The 18,283-nt window shown below is 43.4% G+C and overlaps 1 protein-coding gene across 1 annotated transcript in view; it reads right to left on the bottom strand.

The window, feature by feature from the left end:
* Positions 1-390: 390 nt before the first annotated feature.
* LOC124018681 (protein phosphatase 1 regulatory subunit 29-like) overlaps positions 391-18,283 on the bottom strand; it is a 72,113-nt gene continuing 54,220 nt past the window's right edge. Inside the window, exons 2-6 of the mRNA XM_046334022.1 lie at positions 12,159-12,745; positions 7,408-7,557; positions 3,091-4,088; positions 1,692-2,812; positions 391-1,652 (exon numbers count right to left, since the gene is read on the bottom strand). Coding sequence (XP_046189978.1) covers positions 1,216-1,652; positions 1,692-2,812; positions 3,091-4,088; positions 7,408-7,557; positions 12,159-12,383 — 2,931 coding nt within the window. The 5' untranslated portion in view covers positions 12,384-12,745 and the 3' untranslated portion in view covers positions 391-1,215. The remainder of the gene's footprint in view (positions 1,653-1,691; positions 2,813-3,090; positions 4,089-7,407; positions 7,558-12,158; positions 12,746-18,283) is intronic.

Below are 18,283 nucleotides of genomic sequence, written 5' to 3'. Positions count from 1 at the left end.
CAGCATCTCCACCTGTTTTGTTCCTGGGCTAATTACAGCCGAGAACAATTAACACGATAAGAATCGCTTAATATCCTCCCCCACTTCCTTGTCCTCCTTCTGCCCTCCATCCTCCCTCCTCTCTCCCCCCTCCTCCGAAGGAAGAAGAAGAGATTGAGGCAAACACTGCTAATTCCTCATCCCCTTTCAATTATCTCTCTAAATGGCGCTGCTAGGGAGGCAGGTGGTGGGCTGCAGAGTGAAATGACTCTGCGTCCCAAATGGCACCCTATTCCCTATATAGCTCACTATTTTTGACCAGAGCCCTATGGGAACCCTGTGGGCCCTTGTCAAAAGTAGTGCAGAAAACAGGGAATAGGGTGCCACTTGGGATGCATGCAGTGTTTAGTGAATGAATTGAATGTTGATGGGATTATGAGCTGTGCTGTTTAAGGGACCAGGGTTTAAGCCGAGTAATGCTGCTGCTTGTTGTTGGGAGATATGTTGTAATGAGTCTTAGGACACCTGCTAGTGACAAGACTCTGCAGTCATTACTGAGTCCTCATCACCCTGGCTCTGTCTTTCTATGATAGTCTGCAAGGACCAAAGTGCCAGACAAAAGGAAATCTGATATATTGTTGTTTTTTTGTTTACCCAAACCTGGAAAAAAAGAGAATGTGGAACCACCTAGAAGCTCAGTGTGGAACCATTATGGAACTCCATGTAGAACTTTGAAACTTCTAGAACCACTATAGAACCCCTACGGAACTGTTACAGAGACATTATAGAACTCTTTATGGAACTTTGGAACCTCTATAGAACCATTGTAAAACTGTGGAACTCTTGTGGAACCATGATGGAACCCGCAATGGAACAGTGGAATTTCTGTGGAACGACTTGTAGAATTGTGGAACCCCTGTAGTTCCATTGTGGAACTGTAGAAAAAAAACAATACCCCGTGTCATGCTACTACTACTACTACATAATGTCTCCCCCATAACTTCCACTACTATCCTCCTCATCCCCTGGCAGAGTCTGCTGTTGTAACAGCCGAGGATAGTTAAAGAATGAGAAGACAGATGATGTCATAAAAGAGACCAGGAAGTGCACATGGGAGCCGACAGTTGTAGTTGTGTCATTCAGGTCCATTCACTGTCTGGGAGTTCTTGAGAATTATGACATCACTGTCTTCTCCTTCTGTATGCCATCCTCTAGGTTACACCTCTTCCTCATCTCTCACAGCTTCTGCTGGGCCGACACCCCCTTCCAGTAGTCGAGGATATCATGGAGGTCCTCGTCTTTCGCAAACTGAACCTTCTTCCTCAAGGCGTGGCCTGCAGCGATATACGTCGCCTCTTCGCGAGGGTCGCGAGGGCCTTTCTTGTGTGGCCGGAACCTCTCCCAGATTCGAAGGGTGTTTTCCGAGGAATATTCGGGGCTGGAGGAGTAGCCGGAGTAGTTGTGGTGCCGGGAAGGGGAGAGCTGGGAGTAGGCGGCAGGGTCCCTTTTGGTACGTCCCAGGGGTTTGAGGAAGGAGGCCTTCTGGGATGGGGAGGGAGAGGGGGAGTCGTTGGATCCCTCGTAGTAGAGGGCGGGGAAGGAGTGCCTGTGCTCAGAACAGTGGTAGTCTGGATGTACCTCCAGATGATGATGCTGCTGCTGCTTTCCCGGGCCTCCCCCTCCTCTCCCTCCCCCTCCGCAACCCACCCCACCTCCATTGACATTCACCCCACCTTCATTAACCCCTCCTCCCATTCCGTTCCCACCACCACAACCCATCCCGTTTCCATCACCACCACTACCACAACCACTACCATTTCCACCCACAAGAGGGAGCCTCTCCATGGTTTCCCCACACCCAACAGGGCTCCCCTTCTCTGAGTATGGAGGGCAGGAGTTGGGCCCCGGGCTGCGGGGCTCCGGGACATCCAGACTGAAGACCCTGGTGCTCTTCATGGATCCTCCAGCCGAGGACACGCTACATCGGTTCTTCCCAGCACCCATGACCACCACACCTGTATCGCTCAGCTGCCTCTGTAAGGGTCGTACGGCATTCGCCGGTGGTGGGTCCCTGTAGGGTGGCGAGAGAAACCCCCCTCCACTGATTCCGGGACGCTCCGAGAGGGGCATGACGAGGGGGACGGGGGTCATCGCGGGAGGGGCATGGATTTTGGGAGAGGAGGCGAGCATCTGGCAGGTGTCAGCGAGGCCTTGAGAGAGGGGGATAAGGTTCCGAGCGAGGGAGGTGATACTAGCAGGTGGAGGAGAAGTAGGGTTGTCGCCAGATGTTGTCGTGGCAACAAGGGAGTCGAGCTTGAGCGCGTCGATACAGTTGTTGATAATCTGGTTGACTTTGTCGACCTCCATGGCGATTGTCGAGATCTCCGATGCAGATCCGTGCCCGTCGTCATCCGAATCATTCCCAACGTCCATTCCATCTTCACTGCAACCGTTGATGCCTCGCATATCCACCAGTATCGCCTCCCCCCCTCCTCCTCCTCCCCCTGCCAGTAATAATCCTCCCCCGTCTCCTGATAATCCTGCCCCAGTCCTCACGTCCATATAGTTCCCTTTATTGGTTGCCATGGCTTCACAGAACGCCGTGGCCATCTTCTCCACTTGGGGGAGCGTCGAGAGGCGGGAGGAGGTGGTGTTGGCCGAACCGTGGAGCATGCCGGAGCTGGAGGAGGTGGAGGGGGGAAGTTTATTACCCCCGCCACTCCCTCCTCCGTGGAGGTGACCTCCGTGGTGCCCCTGGTTCTGGGCCTGTTCCTGGAGATGCTGCATGGCTGCCGGGTCGTTAGCTGCCTGTGCTGCAGCCTCCGGTCCATACCTGGAAATAAAATACAATCTCAGGTAAAATAGCTGTATGCAATTCAGGTGCATCGCATCTACCTATGAGTCCCAAGTTATTCAAACCTCGAATCAAACTTTAATTAATTAAAGTGCATTTAAATCACAAACACACTTTATTGTATCAACAATAAAATGGAATGAGAGAGAATAATAAAAAACAACAAGGCTATAAAAGAGATGAGTAAAATAATGTCAAATAACAAAGAATAAAGAGCTGGGGTTTCAACAACCTAAATAACCCATTGTCCCTCTTACCGCATCTCCAAGATGGTCTTCTTCACGCTGATCACCTTCTCCTTCTCCTCCTGCATCCGACGCTTCCTCAGGCAGTAGTAGACGAGCCCGAGCACGATCACCATCCCCAGCAGACACCCCAGGATCGTTATGATGTAATGCGTCATGGTTGACGGGTTGGCGTGGTGGTCGTCAGTGCCAGCCTCTCGCGTGGCGAAGAAGATGCACGTGTGGTTGTTGCGCTGGTTTTTACTTATAGACACTACGCAGTAGGTGTAGTTGGTGTGAGGTTTGAGATCCACCAACGTCACCTTCTCCTTCTTCTCCTTGAGGTTCTGGATGTCCGAGACGAAGCTCTGGTTGTATTGAACCAGGACGTACATCTTGCTGTATGGTTTAGGGATCTGGACCAACAGCTTGGCTGCAGACAGAGTGACCCATTGGAGTTTGATGCTGGGGTTGAAGTTGGGGTCAGCCGTGGACGACGCTGTCGGCTGATGATACGGTCCGGCCCGGCCATCCATCTCCGGGCCCATCCCGGAGCCCTCCCAGTCGGTGCCGGGTTGAGACGTGATCCCGGGTATGATCATGCCGTCGCGACAGATGGTGGCAAGCATGGTGCGAGCGCTGCGCCCGTGCCCGGCCACGGGGCTCAGGAGCGGGTAGAGAAACAGCTCGCCGGGGGTCTCGCACTGCAGCCTGTCGTATGTATGTGTCACGTTATTAAATGCCTCCAACCAAGTAAGAAAACTATACAGATCACATCCACAATGGAAAGGATTTCCTGCCAGCTCGCAGACCATTAACCGGTTTAGCACGGTGAACGTTGACGGATCGATCCGGGCCAGCTTATTGGACGAGAGGTCGATGCTGCTGAGGCTGGAGCTGGACTCCTCGAATGCTTTGTTGTCAATGACCTCGATGAGGTTGTGCTGGAGGAAGAGGCACTGCAAGCGGCCCAGGCCCCGCATCATCCCCTCTGTCAGGTTGGTCAGCTTGTTGTAACCCAACTGGAGGACCTGGGATGAGAGGAGACCACAATGGAGAAACAGTAAGACTTTGGCATCTCAAATGACAGCATGTTCCCTATGAAAAGACTGCTTCTGGAATCAGTGCACTGCATGGAGAACAGGTGGGGGACATAGGATTAGAAGGGACCACAATGGGAGAACAGGTGGAGGGCGTAGGATTAGAAGGGACCACAATGGGAGAACAGGTGGAGGGCGTAGGATTAGAAGGGACCACAATGGGAGAACAGGTGGAGGGCGTAGGATTAGAAGGGGCCACAATGGGAGAACAGGTGGAGGGCGTAGGATTAGAAGGGACCACAATGGGAGAACAGGTGGAGGACATAGGATTAGAAGGGACCACAATGGGAGAACAGGTGGAGGGCGTAGGATTAGAAGGGACCACAATGGGAGAACTGGAGCGTAGGATTAGAAGGGACCACAATGGGAGAACAATGGGGGATGAGGAGATTAGAAGGGACCACAATGGGAGAACAGGTGGACAGGATTAGAAGGGACCACAATGGGAGAACTGGTTAGGATTAGAAGGGGCCACAATGGGAGAACAGGTGGAGGACGTAGGATTAGAAGGGACCACAATGGGAGAACAGGTGGAGGGCGTAGGATTAGAAGGGACCACAATGGGAGAACTGGTGGAGGGCGTAGGATTAGAAGGGACCACAATGGGAGAACAGGTGGAGGACATAGGATTTAGAAGGGACCACAATGGGAGAACAGGTGCAGGACGTAGGATTAGAAGGGACCACAATGGGAGAACAGGTGGAGGGCCTAGGATTAGAAGGGACCACAATGGGAGAACAGGTGGAGGACGTAGGATTAGAAGGGACCACAATGGGAAAACAGGTGGAGGGCGTAGGATTAGAAGGGACCACAATGGGAGAACAGGTGGAGGGCGTAGGATTAGAAGGGACCACAATGGGAGAACAGGTGGAGGGCGTAGGATTAGAAGGGACCACAATGGGAGAAGAAGGTGGGAGAACAGGTAGGATTAGAAGGGACCACAATGGGAGAACTACATAACACACTGGTCAAACTATTGATCTATAACATGGAGAAGAGGGGATTGTTTGAGATTTTCCTTTTGACTTATTGTGTTTACCCTAAATGGTTTTCTATTAATGTAAAACCTTAACACGCATTAAAGTAAGTAAAGTCAAATCAGTCAATCGAATCCATCAATAAACCAGTCGACCAATCAAGCCAACAGCCAAACAATCAACGAAACAACCGACCGATCAACCAATCAAACACCCACTCCTCCCTGAAAGGTGGGTTTGCCTGATCAGTGAAATGCCCCATCCTCTATGTAAGACAGGGATGGGAAACTCCAGTCCTCAGGGGCCGGAGTGGCTTCACACTTTTCCCCGTCTCTAGCAAACACAGTTGATTATACTGATTGCATTCTAAATGGATTAACTGACTATTTGGGTCAGGTACAGTGCTTTCGTAAAGTGCTCAGACCCCTTGACTTTTTCCACATTTTGTTACATTACAACCTTATTCTAAAATTGATCAAATAAAATCCTCAGCCTTCTACACCAAATACCCCATAATGACAAGGCAAAAATAGTTTTTTTGAAATTTTGCAAATGTCTTAAAAATGAAAACAGAAGTACCTTATTTACATAAGTATTCAGACCCTTTTCTATGAGACTCGAAATTGAGCTCAGGTGCATCCTGTTTCAATTGATCATCCTTGAGATGTTTCTACAACTTTTAGTCCACCTGTGGTAAATTCAATTGATTGGACATGATTTGGAAAGGTACACACCTGTCTATTTAAGGTCACACAGTTCACAGTGCATGTCAGAGGAAAGACCAAGACATGAGGTCAAAGGAATTGTCCGTAGAAATCCGAGAGAGGATTGTGTCGAGGCACAGATCTGGGGAAAGGTACCAACAAAATGTCTGTAGCATTGAAGGTCCCCAAGAACACAGTGGCCTCCACCATTCTTAAATGGAAGAAGTGCATTTAGAACAACTAAGAGCTCCAAAGTTCCTCTGTGGAGATGGAAAAACCTTCCAGAAGGACAATCATCTCTGCAGCACTCCACCAATCAAGTCTCTATGGTAGAGTGGCCAGACAGAAGCCACTCCTCAGTATAAAGCATATGACAGCCCTCTTTGAGTTTTCCAAAATGTACCTAAAGGACTCTCAGACCATCAGAAACAAGACTCTCTGGTCTGATGAAATCAAGATTGAACTCTTTGGCCTGAATGCCAAGTGTCACGTCTGGAGGAACGTCATCCCCACGGTGGAACGTCATCCCTACGGTGGACGGTGGAACGTCATCCCTACGGTGGAAGGTCATCCCTACGGTGGAACGTCATCCTTAAGCATGGTGGTGGCAGCATCATGCTGTGGGGATGTTTTTCAGCGGCAGGGAATGGGAGACCAGTCACGACCAGTCACGAGCAAAGTACAGAGACATCCTTGATGAAAACCTGCTCCCGAGTGCTCAGGACTTCAGACTGGGGCGAAGGTTCACCTTCCAACAGGACAACGACCCTAAGCACACAGCCAAGACAACGCAGGAGTCGCTTCAGGACAAGTCTCTGAATGTCCTTGAGTGGCCCAGCCAGAGTCCGGACTTGAACCCGATCGAACATGAAAATAGCTGTGCAGCGACTCTCCCCATCCAACCTGACAGAGCTTGAGAAGATCTGCAGAGAAGAACGGGAGACACTCCCCAAATACAGGTGTGCCACGCTTGTAGCATCATTACCCAAGAAGACCCAATGCTCTAATAACTGAGTTAGGGTTCTGAATACTTATGTAAATGTGACATTTTTTATTTTTAATAAATTAGCATACAAAACCTATTTTTGCTTTGTCATTATGGGGTATTGTATGTAAATGGATGAGGCAAAAAAATAATTTAATCAAGTTTAGAATAAGGCTGTAACGTTAAAAAAAGTGGAAATAGTCAAAAAGTCTGAATACTTTCCAAAGTTACTGTATGTGAACTGGGGCTGGGCAAAAGGGTGACACCAATCAGGCCCCAAAGGAGTTGCCCATCCCTGAAGTAAGAGATCTCATTGTCATCCAACCAACTAACCAATCAACCAACCAAACAATCAAACCAATGACCTGTAGGTTGGCCTGATGGGTGAAAGGCATGTCGTCTATGTGAAAGATCTCTTTATCAACCAACCAATCAAACCAATGACCTGTAGGTTGGCCTGATGGGTGAAAGCCATGTCGTCTATGTGAAAGATCTCTTTATCAACCAACCAACCAACGAATCAAACAAATAACCAATCAAATCCCTTCATCTCAACACATCAACCAACCAATCAAATCCCTTACTTGTAGGTTGGCCTGATGGGTAAAGGCCCCGTCCTCTATGTAAGAGATCTCGTTCTTGGTGAGGTTGAGGTCCGTGAGGTTGGTGAAGCGATACATGGAGTGGAATAGCACTGCTTTCAGCTTGTTCTCATTCAGCCTCAGGTCATGGACCTGTTGTGTTGACAGAACGAGAACTTGATTAATATCAAACGGCTCGGCATTCACGAGTTAGAAAACATTTAGTGTTAGCTTTGCATTTCTGTTGAAAGTTGGGTTGAAAGAGGACCACAATGGAAATAAGTTGTAAACTTTTATAAATGCATTGTATCCACGCGGTTGAAGTGTGTTTTTCAAATGGTCAAATACATCAAATAAAATCTAATTGAAAAGAACTAGACTTTTTTTCATCAAACAGCTCAACAAGGAGTATAACAAAACCCCTATTGTAGCAAAACAGTGAGCTATTATAGCAAAACAGTGTGCTATTATAGCAAAACAGTGAGCTATTATAGCAAAACAGTGTGCTATTATAGCAAAACAGTGAGCTATTATAGCAAAACAGTGTGCTATTATAGCAAAACAGTGTGCTATTATAGCAAAACAGTGTGCTATTATAGCAAAACAGTGTGCTATTATAGCAAAACAGTGAGCTATTATAGCAAAACAGTGTGCTATTATAGCAAAACAGTGAGCTATTATAGCAAAAAAGTGAGCTATTATAGCAAAACAGTGAGCTATTATAGCAAAAAACAGCAAAAAGCTATTATAGCAAAACAGTGAGCTATTATAGCAAAACAGTAAGCTATTATAGCAAAACAGTGAGCTATTATAGCAAAACAGTAAGCTATTATAGCAAAACAGTAAGCTATTATAGCAAAACAGTAAGCTATTATAGCAAAACAGTGAGCTATTATAGCAAAACAGTGTGCTATTATAGCAAAACAGTGAGCTATTATAGCAAAACAGTAAGCTATTATAGCAAAACAGTAAGCTATTATAGCAAAACAGTGAGCTATTATAGCAAAACAGTAAGCTATTATAGCAAAACAGTGAGCTATTATAGCAAAACATAAGCTATTATAGCAAAACAGTGAGTAGCAAAACAGTAAGCTATTATAGCAAAAGTAAGCTATTATAGCAAAACAGTGAGCTATTATAGCAAAACAGTAAGCTATTATAGCAAAACAGTAAGCTATTATAGCAAAACAGTGAGCTATTATAGCAAAACAGTAAGCTATTATAGCAAAACAGTGAGCTATTATAGCAAAACAGTAAGCTATTATAGCAAAACAGTAAGCTATTATAGCAAAACAGTGAGCTATTATAGCAAAACAGTAAGCTATTATAGCAAAACAGTAAGCTATTATAGCAAAACAGTGAGCTATTATAGCAAAACAGTGAGCTATTATAGCAAAACAGTGAGCTATTATAGCAAAACAGTAAGCTATTATAGCAAAACAGTGAGCTATTATAGCAAAACAGTAAGCTATTATAGCAAAACAGTGAGCTATTATAGCAAAACAGTAAGCTATTATAGCAAAACAGTGAGCTATTATAGCAAAACAGTAAGCTATTATAGCAAAACAGTAAGCTATTATAGCAAAACAGTGAGCTATTATAGCAAAACAGTAAGCTATTATAGCAAAACAGTGAGCTATTATAGCAAAACAGTGTGCTATTATAGCAAAACAGTGTGCTATTATAGCAAAACAGTGTGCTATTATAGCAAAACAGTAAGCTATTATAGCAAAACAGTGAGCTATTATAGCAAAACAGTGTGCTATTATAGCAAAACAGTGAGCTATTATAGCAAAACAGTGTGCTATTATAGCAAAACAGTGAGCTATTATAGCAAAACAGTGTGCTATTATAGCAAAACAGTGTGCTATTATAGCAAAACAGTGTGCTATTATAGCAAAACAGTGAGCTATTATAGCAAAACAGTGTGCTATTATAGCAAAACAGTGTGCTATTATAGCAAAACAGTGAGCTATTATAGCAAAACAGTGAGCTATTATAGCAAAACAGTGTGCTATTATAGCAAAACAGTGTGCTATTATAGCAAAACAGTAAGCTATTATAGCAAAACAGTGTGCTATTATAGCAAAACAGTGTGCTATTATAGCAAAACAGTGAGCTATTATAGCAAAACAGTGAGCTATTATAGCAAAACAGTGTGCTATTATAGCAAAACAGTGTGCTATTATAGCAAAACAGTGTGCTATTATAGCAAAACAGTGAGCTATTATAGCAAAACAGTGTGCTATTATAGCAAAACAGTGTGCTATTATAGCTATTATAGCAAAACAGTGTGCTATTATAGCAAAACAGTGAGCAGTAAGCTGTTATAGCAAAACAGTGAGCTATTATAGCAAAACAGTAAGCTATTATAGCAAAACAGTAAGCTATTATAGCAAAACAGTGAGCTATTATAGCAAAACAGTAAGCTATTATAGCAAAACAGTAAGCTATTATAGCTATTATATAGCTATTATGGCAAAACAGTAAGCTATTATAGCAAAACAGTGTGCTATTATAGCAAAACAGTGAGCTATTATAGCAAAACAGTAAGCTATTATAGCAAAACAGTGAGCTATTATAGCAAAACAGTAAGCTATTATAGCAAAACAGTAAGCTATTATAGCAAAACAGTAAGCTATTATAGCAAAACAGTAAGCTATTATAGCAAAACAGTGAGCTATTATAGCAAAACAGTAAGCTATTATAGCAAAACAGTAAGCTATTATAGCAAAACAGTGAGCTATTATAGCAAAACAGTAAGCTATTATAGCAAAACAGTGAGCTATTATAGCAAAACAGCTATTATAGCAAAACAGTAAGCTATTATAGCAAAACAGTGAGCTATTATAGCAAAACAGTAAGCTATTATAGCAAAACAGCTATTATAGCAAAACAGTAAGCTATTATAGCAAAACAGTGAGCTATTATAGCAAAACAGCTATTATAGCAAAACAGTGAGCTATTATAGCAAAACAGTAAGCTATTATAGCAAAACAGTAAGCTATTATAGCAAAACAGTGAGCTATTATAGCAAAACAGTAAGCTATTATAGCAAAACAGCTATTATAGCTATTATAGCAAAACAGTGAGCTATTATAGCAAAACAGTAAGCTATTATAGCAAAACAGTGAGCTATTATAGCAAAACAGTAAGCTATTATAGCAAAACAGTGAGCTATTATAGCAAAACAGTAAGCTATTATAGCAAAACAGTAAGCTATTATAGCAAAACAGCTATTATAGCAAAACAGTAAGCTATTATAGCAAAACAGTAAGCTATTATAGCAAAACAGTGAGCTATTATAGCAAAACAGTAAGCTATTATAGCAAACAGTAAGCTATTATAGCAAAACAGTAAGCTATTATAGCAAAACAGTGAGCTATTATAGCAAAACAGTAAGCTATTATAGCAAAACAGTAAGCTATTATAGCAAAACAGTGAGCTATTATAGCAAAACAGTAAGCTATTATAGCAAAACAGTAAGCTATTATAGCAAAACAGTAAGAGCTATTATAGCAAAACAGTGAGCTAAAGCAAAACAGTGAGCTATTATAGCAAAACAGTGAGCTATTATAGCAAAACAGTAAGCTATTATAGCAAAACAGTAAGCTATTATAGCAAAACAGCTATTATAGCAAAACAGTAAGCTATTATAGCAAAACAGTAAGCTATTATAGCAAAACAGTGAGCTTATAGCAAAACAGTGAGCTATTATAGCAAAACAGCTATTATAGCAAAACAGTGAGCTATTATAGCAAAACAGTAAGCTATTATAGCAAAACAGTGAGCTATTATAGCAAAACAGTAAGCTATTATAGCAAAACAGTAAGCTATTATAGCAAAACAGTGAGCTATTATAGCAAAACAGTAAGCTATTATAGCAAAACAGTGAGCTATTATAGCAAAACAGTAAGCTATTATAGCAAAACAGTAAGCTATTATAGCAAAACAGTAAGCTATTATAGCAAAACAGCTATTATAGCAAAACAGTGAGCTATTATAGCAAAACAGTAGCTATTATAGCAAAACAGTAAGCTATTATAGCAAAACAGTAAGCTATTATAGCAAAACAGTGAGCTATTATAGCAAAACAGTAAGCTATTATAGCAAAACAGTAAGCTATTATAGCAAAACAGTGAGCTATTATAGCAAAACAGTGAGCTATTATAGCAAAACAGTAAGCTATTATAGCAAAACAGTGAGCTATTATAGCAAAACAGTAAGCTATTATAGCAAAACAGTGAGCTATTATAGCAAAACAGTAAGCTATTATAGCAAAACAGTAAGCTATTATAGCAAAACAGTGAGCTATTATAGCAAAACAGTAAGCTATTATAGCAAAACAGTAAGCTATTATAGCAAAACAGTGAGCTATTATAGCAAAACAGTAAGATATTATAGCAAAACAGTAAGCTATTATAGCAAAACAGTGTGCTATTATAGCAAAACAGTGAGCTAGTATTTGTAAGCTAGCATAAACAAAACATTCAGTTTTGTTCCTATGGGACATATGAACTACGGTGGTTGAAAAGTAAGGTATGTTTTAGTGTCCCTCAAGGCTCTATTCCAGCCCCACTACTATTTCAATTCTATATTGTGCTAACTCTTTGTGATGTTATTCGGTAGTTGAAAAGAAACACCACAGTGAGAAAAACCAGCATTGCAATTAAAATGACATATTTTACAATTACTGCTAGGGGTAGGCTGTATAGCATAATATATACAAAATATAATATAGAACATAACAGTACCGTATTGTTGATGTGCTGGGGGATGGTCTCGTATGGGGGCTGGTTCTGACTGCAGATGGCCAGCCACACGTAGCCTTTATCCCCCTCGATCAGCCAGCAGTCCCCCCGGACAGACACAGGGAGGTGGAGGAGAAGAAGTAATGGGGGGAGAAGGTAGAGGAAGATGGATGGTGAGAGGGATAGGGAGAGCGGAATGGAGGGGAGGTGGAGAAACCTGTTGGCCATGGTTAGGGAGGAAGGGAGGATAGGAGGGGTTATCTTATTAAGAAAACAAGAGAAAGGGGAGAATATTAGGAACGGAAGCAGGCAAGTTTGAAATCAGGTTGGGCGACAGGTAAGGAAGGGGTGTGGCCAGAGCAGGAAGTGGAGACAGGAAGTCGTAGGTCACAGAAAGGTTGTTGCCTAGGCGATTAGAGCATGGCTTGCCGCTTGGCAGCCATGGTAGCTGGTAACATAGACCCCATTTTAAGTGTTCCGCATCGGAGGGATACAATGACGGTAGCCCCAGCAGCAACTCATGGCCCCTAATGACCGCTTCCCTCAGCGACAGAGATGGAGGAAAACTCCCTTTCAGTTTGGCAGAGAACCTGTGAGAGAGAGAGAGAGAGAGAGAGAGAGAGAGAGAGAGAGAGAGAGAGAGAGAGAGAGAGAGAGAGAGAGAGAGAGAGAGAGAGAGAGAGAGAGAGAGACAGAGAGACAGAGAGAGAGAGAGAGAGAGAGAGAGAGAGAGAGAGAGAGAGAGAGAGAGAGAGAGAGAGAGAGAGAGAGAGAGAGAGAGAGAGAGAGAGAGAGAGAGAGAGAGAGAGAGAGACAGAGACAGAGACAGAGAGAGAGAGAGAGAGAGAGAGAGAGAGAGAGAGAGAGAGAGAGAGAGAGAGAGAGAGAGAGAGAGGAGAAAAAAATGAGAAAAAAACAGACTGCATTAAAACAGCTAATGACAAAATAATACAAATTGTTAATCCCTTTCACGTATTCCCCGAGGATATCTAATTCATTGACTTTAGGTCTGGTTTCAAAATGATCTGTGTAAAAGAGACATAATATAACAAATGAAGATATGCCATCACTTCAAGGTAACATGATACACTGAAATATCCATTAGCAATGATGATTATTCAATTTACTACTAAAGAAGATGAACATAGATTTAGACATTTCGTAATAACAAGCCTTTCCCACAAGTAATATTATTCAAACGTATAAAACCAAATGCATGACGCAGAGACAAACACACACAGACACACACACAGCATCATCGAATTGCTGTTCTGCTCCAAACACATTAGCATACTACTCAACAATAAATATGTAAATGTTAAAAACCCTAAAAACAATCAAATCTTATTTCATAACCATTCTCTCTGTTTACAAGCCTTTCACAATTCAGTTATAGAGCTTCTGTGCTCTACAATACAGAAAAACAATAAAGCTATCATCTACGCTTTTTAAAGGAATTAAGGGAGATGAAAGAGGGACTAAATGGGAATAAAGGAGTGAGAAAGACTAAAAAAGAGGAGAAAGTGGAGAAGACAGTGTCTTGCAGGCAGCAAGGCACGACACAGCGGTTTACTGCATTTCCCTGCTGGATCAATGTGTGTGTGTGTGTGTGTGTGTGTGTGTGTGTGTGTGTGTGTGTGTGTGTGTGTGTGTGTGTGTGTGTGTGTGTGTGTGTGTGTGTGTGTGTGTGTGTGTGTGTGTGTGTGTGTGTGTGTGTGTGTGTGTGTGTGTGTGTGTCTGTGTCTGTGTGTGTGTGTGTGTGTGTGTGTGTGTGTGTGTGTGTGTGTGTGTGTGTGTGTGTGTGTGTGTGTGTGTGTGTGTGTGTGTGTGTGTGTGTGTGTGTGTGTGTGTGTGTGTGTGTGTGTGTGTGTGTGTGTGTGTGTGTGTGTGTGTGTGTGTGTGTGTGTGTGTGTGTTTCTCCTGATGGATTAACGTGGGTTAGGATGTAATCCATACTAAAGCGTCTGCATTACAGCTAAAGCAATTCAAATGGATTTTCCATTTTCAATGTCACTTTTCCTAAACCATATTTTGCAATGTATCCAGCCACGCTAATGAAATGACACAAACACACAGGACAAGGTTCACTGTTTTGTGTGTGCCATATCACTTACATTTAAATGGGTTTTACAACGTTAATCCCCCCCCCAAAAAAAAGTGTAATGTATCTATAGTCATGCCAATTAAATTACACAAGGGACCAGGTTAGAAACTGGTAGAATCTACGGTGCACTGAAGCTGTTCTGTCTCGTGGTGCCCCAACGCCCTAATAAGACACTTTATGTTGGTGTTTCCTTTATTTTGGCAGTTCCACTGGTTTCACTTTTTTCTACAAAATCACATGTCTCCCAGTCACACCGATGAAATGACACTACTATAACACAGGAACCATGTTGACTGTTCAGTGTAGGAGTCCTTGGAAAGCAGTTGTTACTGGCTAGACGGCACACTGTCCTTCTCTCAGCACATATCAAAGCTGCAGGCTAAAGTTACATCTAGACTTGGTTTCCTCTATCGTAATCACTCCTCTTTCACCACAGCTGCAAACTAACCCTGATTCAGATGACCAGCTTACCCATGCTGAGATACCTACTGCAGCCCTCATCCTCCACATACAACACCCGTTCTGCGTCACATTCTGTTAAAGGTCCCCAGAGCACACACATCTCTCGATCGCTCGTCTTTTCAGTTCGCTGCAGCTGGCGACTGGAACGAGCTGCAACAAACACTCAAACCGGACAGTTTTATCTCCATCTCTTCATTCAAAGACTCAATCATGAACACTCTTACTGACAGTTGTAGCTGCTTTGTATAATGTATTGTTGTCTCTACCTTCTTGCCCTTTGTGCTGTTGTCTGTGCCCACTAATGTTTGTACCATGATTCGTGCTGATACCATGTTGTGCTGCTGCCATGTTGTGTTGCTACCATGTTGTTGTCATGTTGTGTTGCTGCCATGCTGTGTTGTTGTCTCTCCTTGTGTAGTGTTGTGTCTCTCTTGTCATGTGTTTTGTCCTGTATGTGTATTTTGAATCCCTGCCCCAGTCCCCGCAGGAGGCCTTTAGCCTTTTGGTGGCCATCAATGTAGATAACAACTTGTTCTTAACTGACTTGCCCAGTTAAATAAAGGTTCAAAAATACATTAAAAAATGACTGTCTTTGAGTGAACTATCCTGGTTCAATAAATAAGTGAATAGGCCCTATTTTAAAAATGTTACTTAACTTGTTGTGCGCTCACGGCTGGTTGTGATACAGCCCGGGATTGAACCGGGGTATGTAGTGACACCTCTAGCACTGAGATGCAGTGCCCTAGACCGCTGCGCCACTCGAGAGCCCATTTTCTAGGACAGGCCTTATGTTCTTCTGTTGTTTACTACCAAAAACAAATTGATATGTGTATTCCCACTGTTAATCTGTGAGAGCCACACACACACAGTGTTTATCTTTAAGAGCCAGTTTAAGACACATATGCAGAGGGGTTCAAAGGAGCCTAGACAAGCACCACTAACTACTCATGATAAGTGGTGTGTGTGTGCATGCGTCTGTGTGTGTGTGTGTTGTAACTGAATGTTGACAAACACTTAACCACACTTCGCTGGAGTGCATAAATGTGGTGTTAATATGCAATTGAGGAAAAGACTAAGCTACACACACACACAGTTTACTCACGCCATCATCTACTCTCAAACTGCAGAGAAGTTCTTTATCCGTAAATCCCGTTGGTCTTAACCAGCTGGACCTCCTTGGCTACATCATAATGTGGCCGTTTAGCAGATGCTTCAATGCAAAGTGACTGACAGAACAGTAGACATTGATCCAATGCAACCATATCCTCAAGATATGATCTGATCTGAGAATACTTAACAGGTGAAGATAATGTGGTGGAATTCATTCGGATCCTCCCTACTTTACATGAGTGTGTGGTGGAGGCAAGGAAGCCTGTTAAGAGGTTTGGGACACACCCATATCCACTGACCTTTTCAGGACAGTGCAAAAGAATCCACTTAAGAGTGTAGGAACCTGTCCTATTGTATTGGTCCGTCCCTAATTGTCATCTGCTTTTCTCATCTCCACAGCGTGCACCTAATTCAGATCCCGGTCACCTCTCATTTTGGCTACTGACACCCAACTCTCAGTGCCACACACACACACACACACACACACACACACACACACACACACACACACACACACACACACACACACACACACACACACACACACACACACACACACACACACACACACACACACACACACACACACACACACACACACACACATTGATATCGACAATTCAATTCCCCCATCAGAGACTTCAATTTCTCTTGGCTGTGAAATTGATATCGACAATTCAATTCCCCCATCAGAGACTGTCAATTTGCCTCTTGACCCTGATAGGCTTCCATAGCCTGGCTGTGGTAATACGCCTAAAATATGTTTTGCCTCTGTGGTCCTAGCCTGGCTGTGGTCCTAGCCTGGCTGTGGTCCTCGCCTGGCTGTGGTCATAGCCTGGCTGTGGTCATAGCCTGGCTGTGGTCCTAGCCTGGCTGTGGTCATAGCCTGGCTGTGGTCATAGCCTGGCTGTGGTCCTAGCCTGGCTGTGGTCCTAGCCTGGCTGTGGTCATAGCCTGGCTGTGGTCCTAGCCTGGCTGTGGTCCTAGCCTGGCTGTGGTCCTAGCCTGGCTGTGGTCATAGCCTGGCTGTGGTCCTAGCCTGGCTGTGGTCCTAGCCTGGCTGTGGTCATAGCCTGGCTGTGGTCATAGCCTGGCTGTGGTCATAGCCTGGCTGTGGTCCTAGCCTGGCTGTGGTCCTAGCCTGGCTGTGGTCATAGCCTGGCTGTGGTCATAGCCTGGCTGATGCGACCCACATGACCACAGAGAGGAAGAGCTGTGACTCACCAGTCTGGGCAGGAGGCCATTTGTTAATGTAATATTAGCTCAGAAATTGAGCGGACGCATTGATTGGTTCTCTCAAATGTTGTTTTTTTCCTGGCGGGTTGAGACCTCTAGTTGTTCTGATTTGAAAATCCAACAGTTGTAATTGGAAGGGGCGGCTCTCGGGGGCTGTGTGTGGCTGTTCTTGTTGGTGTTGAGTGAGAAAGACACCAAGGGGAACCAATCAGTAAGAAGCACAGCCCCCTTCATTGTTGATGTAAGGAGCCTTTCCAGACTCTAACGTCAGGAGGCATCTGCCAGATTACTGGGTTCCTGCCATAGAGAGAGAATGTAATACCTACAGGCCCATCTGTCTACTGTAAAAATACATATATTACATTTTGTAATGATATTCTCTGTTGTGGCTTCTGGAGTGAATCTGTAGTTGTATTAAGTGAATTGAAATGGAGTGTCTTTGTTTGTACACAGGAGCAAACAAAGTACATGATAGTGGGTGTTTGTGTGTGTCGGTGTGAACGAGAGTTCACAGCCTTTATTGAAGGAATAAAGCACATCTCTCTCTCATCAGATTCCAGTGCTAGACACTCATTTAGTAATATTAGTTATTCTGTTTGAACCCGATCCCTAACCTTAACCTTAACCTTAACACTAACACCAAAACCTAACCTAAACCTAACCCTAACCCTAACACCAAACCTAACCCTAACCTTAAACCAAACCTTAACCTTAACCCTAACCTTAACACTAAACCTAACCTTAACCTTAACCCTAACCTTAACACCAAACCTAACCTTAACCTTAACCCTAACCTTAACACCAAACCTAACCTTAACCTTAACCTTAACCTAACCTTAACCCTAACCTGAACACTAAACCTAATCTTAACCTTAACACTAACCCTAACCTTAACCCTAAACCTAACTTTAACCCTAAACCTAACCTTAACCTTAATAACCCTAACCCTAGTCTTAACCCTTACATTAACTCTAACCTTAACCTTATCCACTGTGAATGAATGCCTGAACGTATATTTTGATTTAACTTTTGCACAGTTTGACTGACAGCTGACATGTTAAAATATGCTGTAATTAAAACACTAATTAGAGAGTCCTTATCTCTGTTGCGTGCTATTGATAATGGGTAAAAATTATAATAATTATAATAATTGTAATAATTATGTAGCTGCATTTCAACAGGATTTTGATTCAAGTCTCTTTTTCCAGGCTTAATT

Source organism: Oncorhynchus gorbuscha, unplaced genomic scaffold, assembly GCF_021184085.1.
Source record: "Oncorhynchus gorbuscha isolate QuinsamMale2020 ecotype Even-year unplaced genomic scaffold, OgorEven_v1.0 Un_scaffold_561, whole genome shotgun sequence".
In the NCBI taxonomy this organism is placed as follows: domain Eukaryota; kingdom Metazoa; phylum Chordata; class Actinopteri; order Salmoniformes; family Salmonidae; genus Oncorhynchus; species Oncorhynchus gorbuscha.
This window is presented reverse-complemented; position numbering and strand designations above follow the sequence as displayed.